The sequence below is a fragment of the Diceros bicornis genome, chromosome X (genome assembly GCF_020826845.1).
Source record: "Diceros bicornis minor isolate mBicDic1 chromosome X, mDicBic1.mat.cur, whole genome shotgun sequence".
Taxonomy (NCBI): domain Eukaryota; kingdom Metazoa; phylum Chordata; class Mammalia; order Perissodactyla; family Rhinocerotidae; genus Diceros; species Diceros bicornis.
In genome coordinates this window covers 70,054,740-70,070,632 of record NC_080781.1, presented here as the reverse complement: position 1 = coordinate 70,070,632, position 15,893 = coordinate 70,054,740, and the positions used below count along the sequence as shown (strand labels likewise).

Below are 15,893 nucleotides of genomic sequence, written 5' to 3'. Positions count from 1 at the left end.
AGTTGAAAAAAAGGAAGGTAGTTGGGGTTGTAACCACGGGCCCACTAGGACCAGTTCAGCTGACCCCATTTTATCAACAGAGTAATTAAAAGTGGTGTGTCAGAAACTGAGACTCCCTCCTTGTCTGGTTCAGGCCAGTTGAGACCACCAACCCATCAACTGGGACTGCGCAAATGCTCGGAAAGTGACCTTTTTGACGTCACGGGGCTGATAACTTCACCCTCAGATCATACTAACACCACTATTTTGTGAACACGTGTCCTATGAAGAGCCATAAAGCTTGAATACGCTTGTGAAGATCATCAGTTACCTCACTTCTCCTTACCTACAATCATCTATCCCCACACTTCAGACCACCCTGCCCTTGATCCCATAAATTTTGCCTCAAGCCCTGGCTTGGGGAGACAGACCTGAGAGTTTATGCCTCCTGTCTCCTTGCAGTTCGATCTCACAGTAAAGCTGTATTCTTTTCTCAAAAGCTGATGCTGTAATAATTGGCTCTTTATGGGCATCGGGCAAGAGAACCCCAATTTTGTGCAGTAACTGGGTAAGATTTGAAAAGGCTTTTTATGCTATGCTGTTTCATTTTTTGGCTTTATTGTTATAGGAAACTAACAAATACTTTAAAAGTCTTTAGAGTAATATGATCAACTTTTTTTAAGGAATAGTAATGGTATAGTGAAATGTTAGAAAGCAGATGGTGAATATTAAACTCAAGAAGATAACTCTAGCTGATAAAGTAGGAAAATAGAAAGGGATGGAGATTTATGTAAAAGTAAAACTAGATATCAGATGGTGCTCTTAAATCACATCACCTTGTGTGTAGACTTTTTTCATCCTATATTTGTCAAAATTCTTATATGTTATCAACACTGATGATCATTCTTGCTATTTAAAGCAGGAGTCTAGTGGGCAAATGTATGAAGTTGTGTATTTTTTCAAGCAAGTTATCAGAGTGATATATTTTAAACTGTTATCTGCTTTCTTGGATTGGACATGTAGTCAGATTAAATGAAACTGGACTCCTATAATAGTTCTGTGTCCTGAGAAAAGGAAGATACTTGAAGAAGAGTTAAAATGCTACAGATTTTTTGGTAACTTAACTGTCCTGTTATTTCAAACTTACGTAAGTGTTACAGGACTAGTACAAAGAACTCCTATTTATCCTTTATCTAGAGTTCCATTGTTAACATTTTGTCCCAGCTACTTTATTATTTGTATATTCTCTTGTTATATTCAGTTTTTTTCCTGAACCATTTGAGAGTAAGTTGCAGACATCATGCCCCTTTTCCCCTAAATACTTCAGTATTTCCAAAGGACAAGAGTATTTGTTTCCACAATTACAGAGTAATTATCAAATCAAAAATTTTAAAATATGTATAATACTCTTATCTAATTCAAAATCCATATTCAAAGTTTCCAGTTGCCCTAATGATGTCTTTTAATTTGGAACAGTTCTTCTGCCTCTTATTGTCTTTCCTGACTTTGATATTTTTGAAGAGTACAGGCCAATTATTTTTTTTGAGTGTCCCTCAATTTGGGTTTGTATGATACTTCCTTATGATTAGATTAATGTTATGGATTTTTGGTAGAACTACAACAGAAGTGATGATGTGTTCTTTTTAGTGCATCTTAACAGGAGACACATGATGTCGGTTGATGATTTTTTTTTTTTTTTGGTGAGGAAGATTGGCCCTGTGCTAACATCTGTGCCAGTCTTCTTCTAGTTTGTGTGTGGGATGCTGCCACAGCATGGCTTGATGAGCAATGTGTAGGTCCACGCCCGGGATCCAAACCCACGAACTCTGGGCCGTGGAAGCAGAATGTGTGAGCTAAACCACTATGTCACCAGGCCAGCCCTTGATAATTTTGATCACTTGGTTAAAGTGGAATCCACCAGATTTTTCTGTGTAAAGTTAATTATTCCCCATTTTTAACCAATAAATAATTTGTGGGGAGATACTTTGCGACTGTGTAAATATCTTCTTACTCAGTAAACTTTCACTTACTAGTTTTAGCATTCATTTATTACTATGACTTTTTAAAAATTTGGCGATTGTCTAATTTCATTTATTTTGCATTTATTGGCATTTACGAAGATGTGTTTGAAGAAGAATATTTCTAAAAGTTACATTATCTTTGAGAAATGATGGTGTAAAACAGTAATAGTTCTCAAATTTGAAAATAAATTTCTATAATGAAACAAATGAGAGTGAGGAGTAATAAAATATAATAGAAAATAATAAAAAACCAACATATGTATAGGTCTATGGAAATTGTGTTAAAAGCCTGCCAAGTCCAGATTTGTTCTGTTTGTTGTAATCTGTTTAAGAACAGCTTGCAGAAAAATAGTTCATGTCTGACAATTTGCTGCTTTTCCCATTTTTGGCCTTTGGTTCCCAACCTTTCTCTTTCTCTAGGATAAAAATTATGGATTGTAATGGAGATTTGTAGGGGAAAGAAAAAGAGCCCCAAGTGCTGAGCTTTTAATGCATTTTTATTTACCATGCAGTCATTAAAAACAATATAGACATTAAATAAAAAAGAGCTCTCCAAATCTTGTTAAAGCAGGATTTCTCAACAGGATTACTGTTGATGTTTTGGGCCAGGTAATTGTTTGTCATAGGGGGACTCTTATGTACATTGTAAGATGTTTAGCAGTATCCTTTGCCCTTTTGCCACTATATGCCATTGATAACCCCATCCACAGTTGTGACCTCCAAAATTGTCACCAGACATTGTCATATGTACCCTGGGGGCAAAATTGCCCCCATTGAGAACTGCTGTCATACAGCAGTGTTTTGCTCCACCCTCCATGATTCTTTAAAATTTCTTGGACATGTGCATATATAATGTTTACATAGTTATAAATAGTTTTGATTAAATTTGGGAATTAGTATTTTCACTTAAAAATATAGTTTTCATAGTTTTTTTTTCATCTTTTTATTGTGGTAAAATATATATAGCATAAAGTGTACCATTTTAACCATTTTTTAAAATTTTATTGAGGTCACAATAGTTTATAACATTGTAAAATTTCAGGTGTACATTATTATTTGTCAGTCATCATATATATGTGCCCCTTTACCCCTTATGCCCACCCCCAAACTCCCTTCCCCTCTGGTAACCACTAATCTGTTCTTTGTTCATGTATTTGTTTATCTTCCACATATGAGTGAAATCATATGGTGTTTGTCTTTCTCTGTCTGGCTTATTTCGCTTAACATAATACTCTCTAATTCCATCCATGTTGTTGCAAATGGGATGGTTTTGTCTTTTTATGGCTGAATAGTATTCCATTGTGTGTGTGTGTGTGTGTGTGTGTGTGTGTGTGTATATATATATGTATATATATACACACACACCACATCTTTATCCATTCATCAATTGATAGGCACTTGGGTTGCTTCCACGTCTTGGCTTTTGTGAATAATGCTGCAGTGAACACAGGGGTGCATAAGTCTCTTTGAATTGGTGATTTCATGTTCTTTGGATAAATACCCAGTAGTGGGATAGCTGGGTCATATGTTTTTCTATTTTTAATTTTCTGAGGAATCTCCATACTGTTTTCCTTAGTGGCTGCACCAGTTTGCATTCCGATCAGCAGTGTATAAGGTTTCCCTTTTCTCCACGTCCTCGCCAACATTTGTTATTTTTTTTGCTTTGGTGATTATAGCCATTCTAACAGGTGTAAGGTGATATCTCAATGTAGTTTTGATTTGCATTTCCCTGATGATTAGTGATGTTGATCAGCTCTTAATGTGCCTGTTGGCTATCTGTATATCTTCTTTGGAAAAATGTTTGTTCATATCCTCTGCTCATTTTTTGATCGGGTTGTTTGTTTTTTTGTTGTTGAGTTGTTTGAGTTCTTTATATATTTTGGAGATTAAACCCCTTGTCGGATGTATGGTTTGCAAATATTTTCTCCCCGTTGGAGGGTTTCAGAGATTTTTTTTTTCATGTGTACTGGAATTTTCCATTAGAATTTAAGGAAGTATTTTCACTTAAAAATGTAGTTTTCATAGTTATTTTTTTTCATCTTTTTTATTGTGGTCAAATACACATAGCATAAAGTTGACCATTTTAACCATTTTTAAGTGTACGATTCAGTGACATTTAGTATATTCACAATATTGTATAACCGTCACCACAATCTATTTGCAGAACCTTTTCATCATCCCAAAGATAAACTGTGTATCCATTAAACTGTAATTCCCCATTCCTTTCTCTCCCCATCCTCTGTTAACTTTTATTCTGCTTTCTGTTTCTTTTGGTTATTTTTAATTCATTTAGTTATACCATAATTTACTCAACTATTCTCTGTGACAACAGCTTTGTTCATTCTAATGCTTTTTTAAAGATAATTTCTTTAGTTTATATTCCTAAGAGAGGAATTAGTGAATCAAAGGTTTTGAATGTTTATGGTTCTTCCATCATTTCCCAATTGCTTTCTAAAGGGTTTATCCTTATTTACGCTGTTAATATAATGTATCAGAGTACCCATTTCACTGTACCTTCATTGGACATTATTGTTATTTCAGTTATTGGGTGTAAAATGGTACCTTGCTATAAAGAGGTTAAAAGTAGTTTAACACGTTTTACTAATTTGCATCTTTTATGAGAAAATTGTTTCTATTCTTTGTCCCTGATGTCCTTGTCTATTCCTTTGATGGCAAGATTTTTTTTTTTCCAGGAAGATTAGCCCTGAGCTAACATCTGTTGCCAATCCTCCTCTTTTTTGCTGAGGAAGGTTGGCCCTGAGCTAACATCTGTGCGCATCTTCCTCTGTATGTGACACCGCCACAGCACGGCTTGATAAGCGGTGCGTCTGTCTGTGCCCGGGATCCGAACCTGTGAACCCCAGGCCGCTGAAGTGGAGCATGAGAACTTAACCACTAGGCCACCGGGCCGGCCCTGGAAGATTTTTTTTAATGTGTTTGATATTTTAATAGAATATAGATGTTAATTTTTCATCATATTTGTGGGGGTATTTTTCTTGACTTGTTTTCCTTTTTATTTAAATTGTTATGGTCTTGAAACTTTTAAATATAGCTTGTTTGGCTTAGGTTTTTCAACATGAAAGATTATAGTGGGCAGAGATGGGGAATAGCATTCAATGAAAATCAGAAGTAATTTTTATGTGACTGTAAATGTTCTTTTAACATGTTCATGGTCATGTCTAAGGATATACTGTTTATACTGTGTTGCTTTATCTTTAATAATTTAAGTAGATTTTTCTAACTTTTGTTTTATTTCTGGTATTGTATTTGAATTTGCTATTCTTTTCTCTAAAACATAGCTCTGAAAGTTTTCATGTAATAATGATTTCAGAAGTGCAATTTTCATGGTTTTGAGTATTATTATGTTAATAGTATGGATAGTATTTTGCCTTCTAAGAAATGGCTAAGACCATATCCATAGATACATTTAATTCCTCTTATTTACTCTATCTCTCTTTTTCAAGAAAATTAGCTAAGAACAGGATTTTTCCTGTATGTGGATACTATTCATATTTAATGATATCCTTCTAAAGAAACAAGCGTATGGTTCATATTTCCTTAGTTTTGAGTAGTGTGGCCTAGTTGTGATCCAGTTTTAAAAGAGGAGTTCAAAACATTTTCTTTTATGCATAAATTTTTTTTATCAATGTTATTGTTAAAACCAATATCTATTTGTGTAATGATAGATAATAAATCTTTGTTATTTGTTGCATGTGCTTTTCTAAAAATTAGGAAATATGATAGGAGGAGGACGTCTGTCCTTACCCTTGGGCCAGATCTCTGTGAGGGTTGTTGAATCTCCTGCTTTTGACAAGATGATTAGTTAACAAAGATTAACAGTGGAATGATGGGCCAAGTAGATTTATTATGTGACATATCTCCCATTCAGCGACGATAGCTAGCTTGATTTGCACTTACACTTAAATAGTTGGTGAGAGAATGAAATAACTTTGAAACCTTGGGTAATATAAAATAAGTCAAGGTATTTTCAGGTTATGGGACATAGTGTTTTTAATAGAATGAAATATTGAAAAAGCACTGGAGTAAGACCATGCTTTCTGTAACTTTTAGTTCTGGGTCTTCTAATAACTGTGTGTCCATGGGCCTCAATGTTTTCATTTTTATCTAGTCCAGTCCCTCAATTAAATTGCTTTTAGTCTAAAATTCTATCTTTATAACTTGTTGGGTTATATAACAATCCTATGAGATACCTAGATAAAAAGAGGAAGGTAGTAGCATTTCAGAAATATGGTTTGGGATTGGGTCTCCTTAAGTGAGCTAGACTTTTCCTGTAGTCTGAGGATGGTGTAAGTTAGAATGGAGGAATGTTGAGAGCAATATATTGCAGAGGAAAAGGGAATTGCTAGTTGGTTATTATTTCCAGGAGTGGACATGCAGCTGATTTACTGTTAAAATCAAATATGAAGTTGAATTGACGATCCCTTTCAGAAGCAAATTTAGTAGCTGGAAGGTATCTTAACACTCATGTAGTAAAGTTCTCTCATTTTATTAGTGAGGAAATTGAGCTCTACGGAGGTTGCAGTTTGCTTAAGGTCGTAGCTCTAATTAGTAATTAGGACTAGAACCAAGATTATTTGACTCCCAATTCAGGGTTGTTGGTGCAGTACTATGTTTTTAATAGCCCATTAGGAGTTTTTGTATGTATTTTATAACAATTCAGTAAGAGTGTAGAATATTTTTCTATAAATTGTGTCAGAACTCTTGTTAAAGAAAATAAAGGACGCTTGTTATGTCTTAAAGTGATTTTTACATTTTTCTATCATTGCCACAGTCTCAAGGAAGTAAATTAGCTACAATTCTATTGTTGTGACACTGGATTGTTTAGAATCTTCTTGATTCCATGTGTTTTTGTTCACATGCTTCAGAGTTGTTTCCTTACTATTTAAATTAAGATAAGGTAATTATTTACTGAAATCACTACAACAGAGCTCAGAGAGGCTAAGGGACCTTTCCAAGAGTGTGCAATTAGTCAGTGACATAGTTGTTTTTGATCAGAGAAGTTTCTGTTTCTAATCTCAAAAGTAGTTTGTATGTGCTCTTTGGTGCGATGTGTAGTTTCTACTTTGGATTTGCATAGTCCATAGTTTTGACTCTGTTTTAAGTTCCATAACCAGTTTAACAATATGACCTTTAGAGGTCCGAGTAGATTCCATTTGCTAGGAAGAATAGACTTGATGCCTACCTATAGCAGGAGGGAGTCTGGAATGGGAGAAAAAAAGTGAGAGGAGTAAACCAATTCTGGTCTTCTATGAAATTTGAGTAATTTCTACTAATCTTTCTGCTGTGAAAAATATTCCTTATTTGACTTTTCCATCGTATGTCTTCTATATATTGGAACTTGGATCTCCATTTCTTTATTATCTATGTGATTTTATTATGGTGAAAAATGTGGAATAAGTTAGAAGTTGGCCACAGAACAGTTAACCTTCTCTTACGTTCTTTGATCAGAGTGGGTAAAGTCCAGAAGCTTGGGTCAGATTTATGGAACTCATGTCAAGTCCTGATAACTCTCTTAATACTTTCCTAAATGCAGACTATAATAGTAGATCAAGGAATATGGAGGTACCCAGCAGATTTAGAACTAATTGTCCATGAAAACAACGATCAATACCTTTCTACAAGATTATGGTTTAAGGGTAAGCCAGGATTAGTTATACCTTTAATATTTTAAAACATTGAAACAGCTTATTTTATCTGCAAAGTAACAAACATCCAACTGTACAAATAAGATTAAGGACTATTTTAACTATTCAGCTTATTCAGCAAATACTTATTAAATGGCTGTTTAGTTACTAGGGGATACAGTGGTGAGGTAGATACTATTCTGTGGCTCTAGACAGCTGTTTCTTTCGAGTGTCACATGTATTTGTGGAATTTTTATGTAATCGAGTAGAGTATATTTAATTATAGCTATGTTTGATTTGCTATAAATTGAGGACATTGGACTCGTTTAAAAGCCCCATCTAGTTCAAACATTGCTAAGAATTTTTTTCCTGAGTACTCTAAAAATCTCTCCCCATTTTTTACTAGCTATATTAACAAACAAACCTTACTTTTTAAGTACTTCGTAATTAAGATCTGGCTAAGGTATGATTTGGGAGTTATCAGCTACGTTTAGCACCTGGCTCCACGATTTATTTGCGTTGTGACTTGGGGAAAGTTACCTAACCTCCCTGTACCTCAGTTTTCTCATCTGTAAAATGGAAATAATATTACCTATCTTATAGGGTGGTTCTGAGGATTAAGTGAGATAATGCATGTTCAGTGCTTAGAGCAGTGCTTGGCATGTAATAGATACTCAGTAAATGTTAGCTGTGGTTTTTATCATCATCAGTGTGTGTATATATTACTGGTGGTTGAATCTTCTCCAGGAACACCCAGTGAGGGGTAAGGGCTAGGGACACTTGAAATGAGTGACTTTGTGTTTGTGTCATGAATTCACAAATAAACATTAATCTATGTTTAACTGAATATAACCATAAGTGTTTGAGTTTAAACTCTAGATTTTCTTACTTATGTAAATGCTTATCTATAACTCATTTGAGTACCTGCTATTTACAGGCCACTATTCTAGGGTATAGGACACTGAATTAGGTATTAAAATAATATTCTCTATATATTTAACTTTTTTTCTGGAAAATTACAAGCATGTTCAAAAAGAAGAAAGTAGAACCCTGCCAAGTACCTGTCACCAAGCTTCAGCAGTTACCATCTCGTGGTTAGTTATTTCATATATACCCACCCAAGTCCCCCCTTATTGGATTATTTTGAAACAAATTCCAGACATCCTATTATTGTATTGAAGTTTTTTTTTTAAACAAACTGTACAAAATAGGGTGTTGGCCTAAAATGAACTATTTGCAAAAAGACAAGTTGATTTTTTAATTTTCTTTTGGTGCCAATACAAAAAACAGATTGTATACTTGATTTCTTTTTTTTTTTTTTATAATTTTATTTATTTATTTTTTCCCCCAAAGCCCCAGTAGATAGTTGTATGTCATAGTTGCACATCCTTCTAGTTGCTATATGTGGGACGCGACCTCAGCATGGCTGGAGAAGCAGTATGTCTGTGCGCGTCCGGGATCCGAACCCGGGCTGCCAGCAGCGGAGCTCGCACACTTAACCGCTAAGCCACAGGGCCGGCCCAACTTGATTTCTTTTGAGTGATAGTATTTTAGGTGTTTGGGGTCCATCATAATTGTAGTTTAGTTGTTATTATACTCTCACATTATTGAAGTATTAATTTTTCAACATTTTATTATACAAATTTTCAAACAGCAAGGTTGAAAGAATTTTACATATACTTAATGCCTAGATTCTGCCTTTAGCATTTTACTATACTTGTTTTATCACATATTTATCCATCTGTCTATCTCTCCATTGATTCAACAATCCATCCTATTTTCTTATTCATTTCAAAGTAAATTGCAGAGATCAGTATAATTGAAGTTCAATTTTTAAAGTTGCCTTTTCAACTAGGTTTTATCAGATTTCTTGTTCTGCATAAACTTTATTGTTGTGAATGATGGTTTATATCTGAAGTTCTGAGTTGTAACAATTCATAGTCTCTGGTTTCAGTGCTTCTCATTTTTAACTTTGCTTTCATACACTGGGAACCTTTATTAGACTATTTAGCTTATGTACCGGTAATTTATAATTAGCCAAAACTAAGTAGAATGAATAATGAGGGTTTTGCGTGTGTGTTTTCACTGGTCTTAAAAAAAAAACTTTTCCAGGAAGTCATTGTGTGTCCCAGGGTGGTACACCAAACTAATGTGCTATTTTAGGAATCTCCTTTAAAATTTTCCATTTAACAATTTACTCTGAGGGCCAAAAGTCACTGTTTTAGTGTTTAGCTTTTTTTCTTTGATCTTGGTGTTCTGTCAAGTGCCTAAATATACTTTGATCCTCCACATGACTACATAACTTGTGACAGAAAAGGCTGTTCTCCACATTATGAGCTTCTTGAATGCTAATAATAGCCAAATAGTAAATGCTTATTGAGTAAATAAGTGAGGCACATTCATCAGTTCTTGTCTTTACTTAATTTTTTGAAGTTTTCCTTTCCCTTTTATTATCAAACTTATATGAAGGACAGAAGGATACGTTTGTTCTATGTAGGACAAAGTGAAGTATGAAGTTTACATTCTAAATACTTCATTAGCGTATTTTCAGACCTAAGTTGTTATAGAATATGAGAGTTCTAGAGCATGCATACTCTGAATTTATTATTTAATTGGGAAATATTTCAGAAAAAGAATATAATATAAACACCTCTGCACCTACCACCTAGCTTTATGAAATCTTATGTCATATTTACTTCAGATTTCTTTCAAAGAAATAAAACATTACAGGGAGAGGTGAGGTGTCATGGATTTTAAAATATTCTTGACATATGCATATATATATATGTATGGATACGTTTTTACGTATTAATAAGCATTATTTAGAATTCTTTTGGTTTCATAAGTTTAAGTGACACCCTTAGTACATATTATTTTACAGTGTGCTTTTTTTGTTCAGTGTTGTTTTTGGGATTTTGAGGTAGCCTTAGATCAGCACTGTCCAATATAATAGCCGCTATCTCTGGCTGTTGTGCATTTGAAATGTGGCTACTGTGAATTGAGATGTGCTGAAATTATATTTGCACACAGGATTTTGAATACAGTACGAAAAAACTATGTAAAATATCTCATTCCTAATTCTTTTATATTGATTGTATATTGAAATGATAATTTGGATATATTGGGTTAGAGAAGATATTAAAATTAACTTCACCTGCTTTTTTTTTAAACATGGCTTCTAGAGAATTTTAAATTATATTTGTGGCTTACATTATATTTCTGTTGGGCAACACTGATCTAGATTGCTCACTTTTCATTTCTGTTTAGTATTAAGTTGTATGGGTATGCTGTAATTTATATGTCTACCATTGGTGGATGTTTAGAATTTTTTTCTAATTTGGTCCTATTAAGAAGTGTTTCCATGAACACTCTTAGTCGTGTCTCCACATATGCTAGAGTTTCTTTAGGAGGTCAATTTTATTTTTTATTATAATTGCCAAACTGCTCTCCATAATGGTTTTACTAGTTTACACTTCCACTGGCAATTTGAAAATTTTCTTGTTCTACAGTTCTTTATCCTGGCCAATGTGTTTTTGTAGACAACTGTAACTTAACACTTAAGTTAACAGCACAAATATGCATTGGTAATTCTTTAAGTGAATATAAAATAAGTGTCACCTTGTTTTTCTCAGTGAATCTTTTGTAATAGTTAATACACATAGCCCTTTCTTTGCAGTACATATGGTATGAATAAATAAAAATTGATTTTAAAATTTAACAGCCATGCTATATAGCCTATTGGTAGGCTGCTGCAGTTCTTGAAACGAAAGCATATCCCTCTTTAAGTGATGTTAGCTTGAAAAAAAACTTATGGCATCTTTACATGATGGAATACTGTGCTGCCATTAAAAATTATGTTTTGGAAGAATATTTAATGATGCAGGAAAATATTCATAGTATATTAATGGAGGAGAGAGGTTGCAAAGCAGTAAAGTAACCATTCAGTTTTGTTAAAACCAAACATGTGTGTTAACATTTTTCCCTATGATTATCTGTGGATGGTGGGATTTTAGGTGACATTCTATTTTGTACTTCACAGTTTTCTTTATATTTCTTTTACTTTTTTGTGTGTGTGTGTGAGGAGGACTAGCCCTGAGCTAACATCTGATGCCAATCCTCCTCTTTTTGCTGATGAAGACAGGCCCTGGGCTAACATCCGTGCCCATCCTCCTCTACTTTACATGGGACACCGCCACAGCATGGCTTAGCAAGCGGTGCGTCGGTGCACGCATGGGATCTGAACCTGCGAACCCCGGGCCGCCGCAGCGGAGCGCGCGCACTTAACCGCTGCACCACTGGGCTGGCCCCTATATTTCATTTTCTATAGTGGATTTATCATCAGGGAAGGAGGATGTGGAGGAGAGTCCTTAGCAACAATAAGCTAAAACTTCCATGCCTGGAATATTATTATAGAAAAGAGAAGTGAGTAAATGATCTGTAACTGTTCTCATTTTCAAAGACAAGTTAATGCTTTTCTTCCATTAAATATCAGGTTTTTCTTAAGATACACATGGGACCAAACTATATTATTTTTTACCCATTGTTTTTCCAGTATTAGAGGAATATTTCAAAGGATGTCTCATAAATTATTTAGGGATTGTCATTTAACTTAAGTAAGAGGTCCATTTGCATTTGGTATTTTCTACTCTTGGGGAAAGGAAATAGTGGAAAATGGATTAATCTCCAGTCCTTTGGAATAAAATTCAGATAGTTTGAGCTCTACTCTCAACTTATTTGGAATTACATGATATAGTGATAGATTTGGGTTCAAATCCAGTTCTCTTGCTTTTTAACCTTTGGAAAGTTACCCAGCATCTGGGTTGGTTTTTCCTCTGTGAATGAACACAATAATACCTAAATGAAAATCTTTATAAGATGTCTAGCATAGTGTAAGCTCTTAACAAAATTGAGTTGCTTTCTCTGCTTCTTTTCGGTTTTTCAGAGTGGATTCACTTAATAGCTGGAGACAGAATTGATTAGGTATGAATTTCATGAAAAGAGCTATGAATAGCTTTGATGTACATATCAAAAAGTATAGAAGTTACCATGTAAGTTGATTTTAATTTTTCATACCTTCCCCCTCAGGTGTCTGTCACCTGGAGCATTGAGTTCACTACATTCTAAAGATAAGCTAAACACTGTATTTTCAAAGATGATCTAATCTGTTTATACATCTTTTACCTCTGGTATGATGGTTTTATTGCTTGTGTAAAAATGTTAGTGCTATTTCAGACCTTAATTAATATTTGTCAAAACTCCATTTAGCTAGGACTTGCATTGCAGATTTTATCTGATTCAGTTTTTGTTGATTAGGGAAATAAGCTTTATTTTTATCTGGAGAGATTTGCTTTTTAGACTTCCTCAAAATTAAGTAGTAGTCCACAAATTAAATGATTACAGTAATGTCTTGTAGATGGGCTTAGTTAAGACATTGAATATTTAGCTATATATATAGGAATACATGACTTTGTCTTCTCTCAGAAAACCTAGATTTTGTTTTTCTCCCCTTTCTTCTTTACCAACAGAGAGGTGAGGCTTTTATTTAAACTGGTTTTAAGTACTCTTTGCATTATAATATATAGGGATGTAAATTCAGTCTGAATCAAGTTCTAGAGGAAAATAGGTTTTATTATAATGGGTAAAAGTAAAATTGCATTTCTGCTTGTTCTGAGGATAGTTTGTCTTTTAACTTACTTAAATCTAAATTCATTCCCTTTGAGCTAAAATAAACATCCTGATAAAACTCTTGTAAAGGTTTCCTATTTTATTTTTTTTGCTGAGGAAGATTTGCCCTGAGCAAACATCTGTGTCAGTCTTCCTTTATTTTGTGTGTGGGTCACCGCCACAGCATGGCCGCTGATGAGTGGTGTAGGTCCGCTCCTGGGAACCCAACTCGAGCGGGTGAAGTGGAGCATGCCGAACTTAACCACTAGGCTGCGGGGCTGGCCCCTGAAGTTTTCTTTTTTTGAAAGAATTTAGTTTGCTTTTGTTAGAAAATAAAGGCAGTAATACTTATTCACTTTTTGTGTTAAAGTGAATAGACTGTATTGAGTTTAGAAAGATTTGCCTCTAATGGAACAGTAAATCTAAGCTTTTCAAATATTTAGCACCCTGAACTGATCTTTATTTTCCCTTGGTTTTACGTGAAACCATTACACCTCTCTTTTAATACAGGAAACCTTTGTGGTTCAGTGTTTGCTTTTCCAAGGTATTCTTCAGGAAATTCCTGACCCTCTAGCAAACTTTGTTTCTTAAAATGGAGGTTAGCAGGTGTTAGAAATAAGGTAAAGAGTTTTAACCCTAAAGGAAGCTATATAAAAATTAGATGTATGTAGTCAGAGATTTAAAAAGCATTAGGTAATTCACAGTTATAGGGATGGACCCCCCTTTCTTCCCTGAATTACTCCTGGGCTGTTTAACAGCCTTCTTTCACTGTTGTATTGTGAGTTCCTTGAGGTCAGGTCTAATGTGTTTATTTTTTATTCCAATACCAAGTGTCCAGAATATATTCAGCATTTAGTAAATATTGTAAAATGAGTAAGTGAATCTTACTCCTCATGAATGAGTAGTGAAATCTGACTGCTTTGGGGTTAAAAACCCTTATCAATTTGGGAAGAGTTTAAATGGAAGTTTTTCAGGCAAGATATATTTGTGAAGCTGACCTGAATTGCCTTTGCTTTGAAATTTTAATGCTACATGGTTACTTTAAAGGATTTTCAAAAAAGCATCAACAATTAGAAAGTTATATCTGTTAGTCCTATTTGCTTATATTACTCCTAGATTATGACTCGTCTTTCCGTTGAGGCATCAGCCTGCTGAAACCCACTCATAGGACTTTTTCAGATGTTAAAGCTGGACTGGAAAATTAGAAACTCAAGATGCTGGCCATTTCAGAATCTCTTTTATTAATCATTATGGAATGATAAGAAAACCATTTAATAGTTAAAGAAGATAGGACATTTGCATTCTGGGAGTTGGTATTAATTCAAATTTTCCAGGAATGGGCCGACCCCGTGGCTTAGTGGTTAAGTGCACGCGCTCCGCTACTGGCGTCCCCGGGTTTGGATCCCGGGCGCACACCAATGCACCGCTTCTCCGGCCATGCTGAGGCCGTGTCCCACATACAGCAACTAGAAGGATGTGCAACTATGACATACAGCTATCTACTGGGGCTTTGGGGAAGAAAAAAGGAGGAGGATTGGCAATAGATGTTAGCTCATACCTGGTCTTCCTCAGCAAAAAGAGGAGGATTAGCATGGATATTAGCTCAGGGCTGATCTTCCTCACACACACAAAAAAATTTCCAGGATTGGTGCCATCAACTGAAAAGAAATGAATGAGGAAGTTTAACCAGAGGGACAAGGAATGATTTGGAGTATTGGGTGGTAAGACTGTCACAAGAGTTAGGTTTCACATACAGGGCAAGAGGCTCAAATATCAGAATGAGTACACACAGACTAGGAATTCTAGTCTTGAGTAGGAGAATTAGAGTTGGTATTGGACAGCTTTGTTGGGTTATATTCTACTCCTCATCTATCAGAATGCAGAACTTATTTTCTCTTGCTCTTAGTTGAGTCTTCTCTTCATGCTAATCTTCATATAACTTAAATGTCTAGGCGTGGATTATATAATTAGTTTGCTTCTGACCAACTCCTTATGAATGCTTTAGTTTACTTCTGCGAAGTCATAAGATGGCTTCTACAAAATTTAGAACCACTATTCTGAGTTTTAACTCAGATGAGTTAGATTCAAGTTTTTGTGAGAAAAGATTGCCTCCTTTTTTTTTTTTTTGGTGAGGAAGACCAGCCCTGAGCTAACATCCAATGCCAATCCTCCTCTTTTTTTTTTTTTTTTTTGCTGAGGAAGACTGGCCCTGGGCTAACATCCGTGCCCATCTTCCTCTATTTTATATGGGACGCCGCCACAGCATGGCTTAACAAGTGGTGTGTTGGTGCACGCCCAAGATCCGAACCGGCAAACCCTGGGCCGCCGCAGCGGAGCGTGTGCACTTAACCACTTGCGCCACCGGGCCAGCCCCAAGATTGCCTCCTTTTTGATTTTAGAGCAATGTTCAGTGGTACTCAAGAGATTTTCAGTGGCTCTTTGTATTCAGGATACTTCTTTATGAAGGGGACTACCTTTTAATATATCTTGTTTTTGGGACTCAAAAGAGAAGGTCTTAGATTTTAGTAGTGCCCTGTTGGTTGTGGTAAACTTAGGATGCTGTCCTCAGAAAAATAAAATTCAT

At 35.1% G+C, this 15,893-nt stretch overlaps 1 protein-coding gene across 10 annotated transcripts in view; it reads left to right on the top strand.

The window, feature by feature from the left end:
• LOC131401161 (transcriptional regulator ATRX-like) overlaps window positions 1-15,893 on the top strand; it is a 97,578-nt gene that overhangs the window by 27,292 nt on the left and 54,393 nt on the right. For 7 of the 10 annotated variants that reach the window (XM_058536224.1, XM_058536221.1, XM_058536220.1 and 4 more), the window contains exon 1: window positions 12,643-12,693. The exons of 1 other annotated variant lie outside the window; for it this stretch is intronic. In XM_058536224.1, the coding sequence (XP_058392207.1) occupies window positions 12,662-12,693 (32 nt within the window). In that variant the 5' untranslated portion in view covers window positions 12,643-12,661. 2 more of the 10 variants (XM_058536223.1, XM_058536222.1) reach the window with 2 other exon arrangements.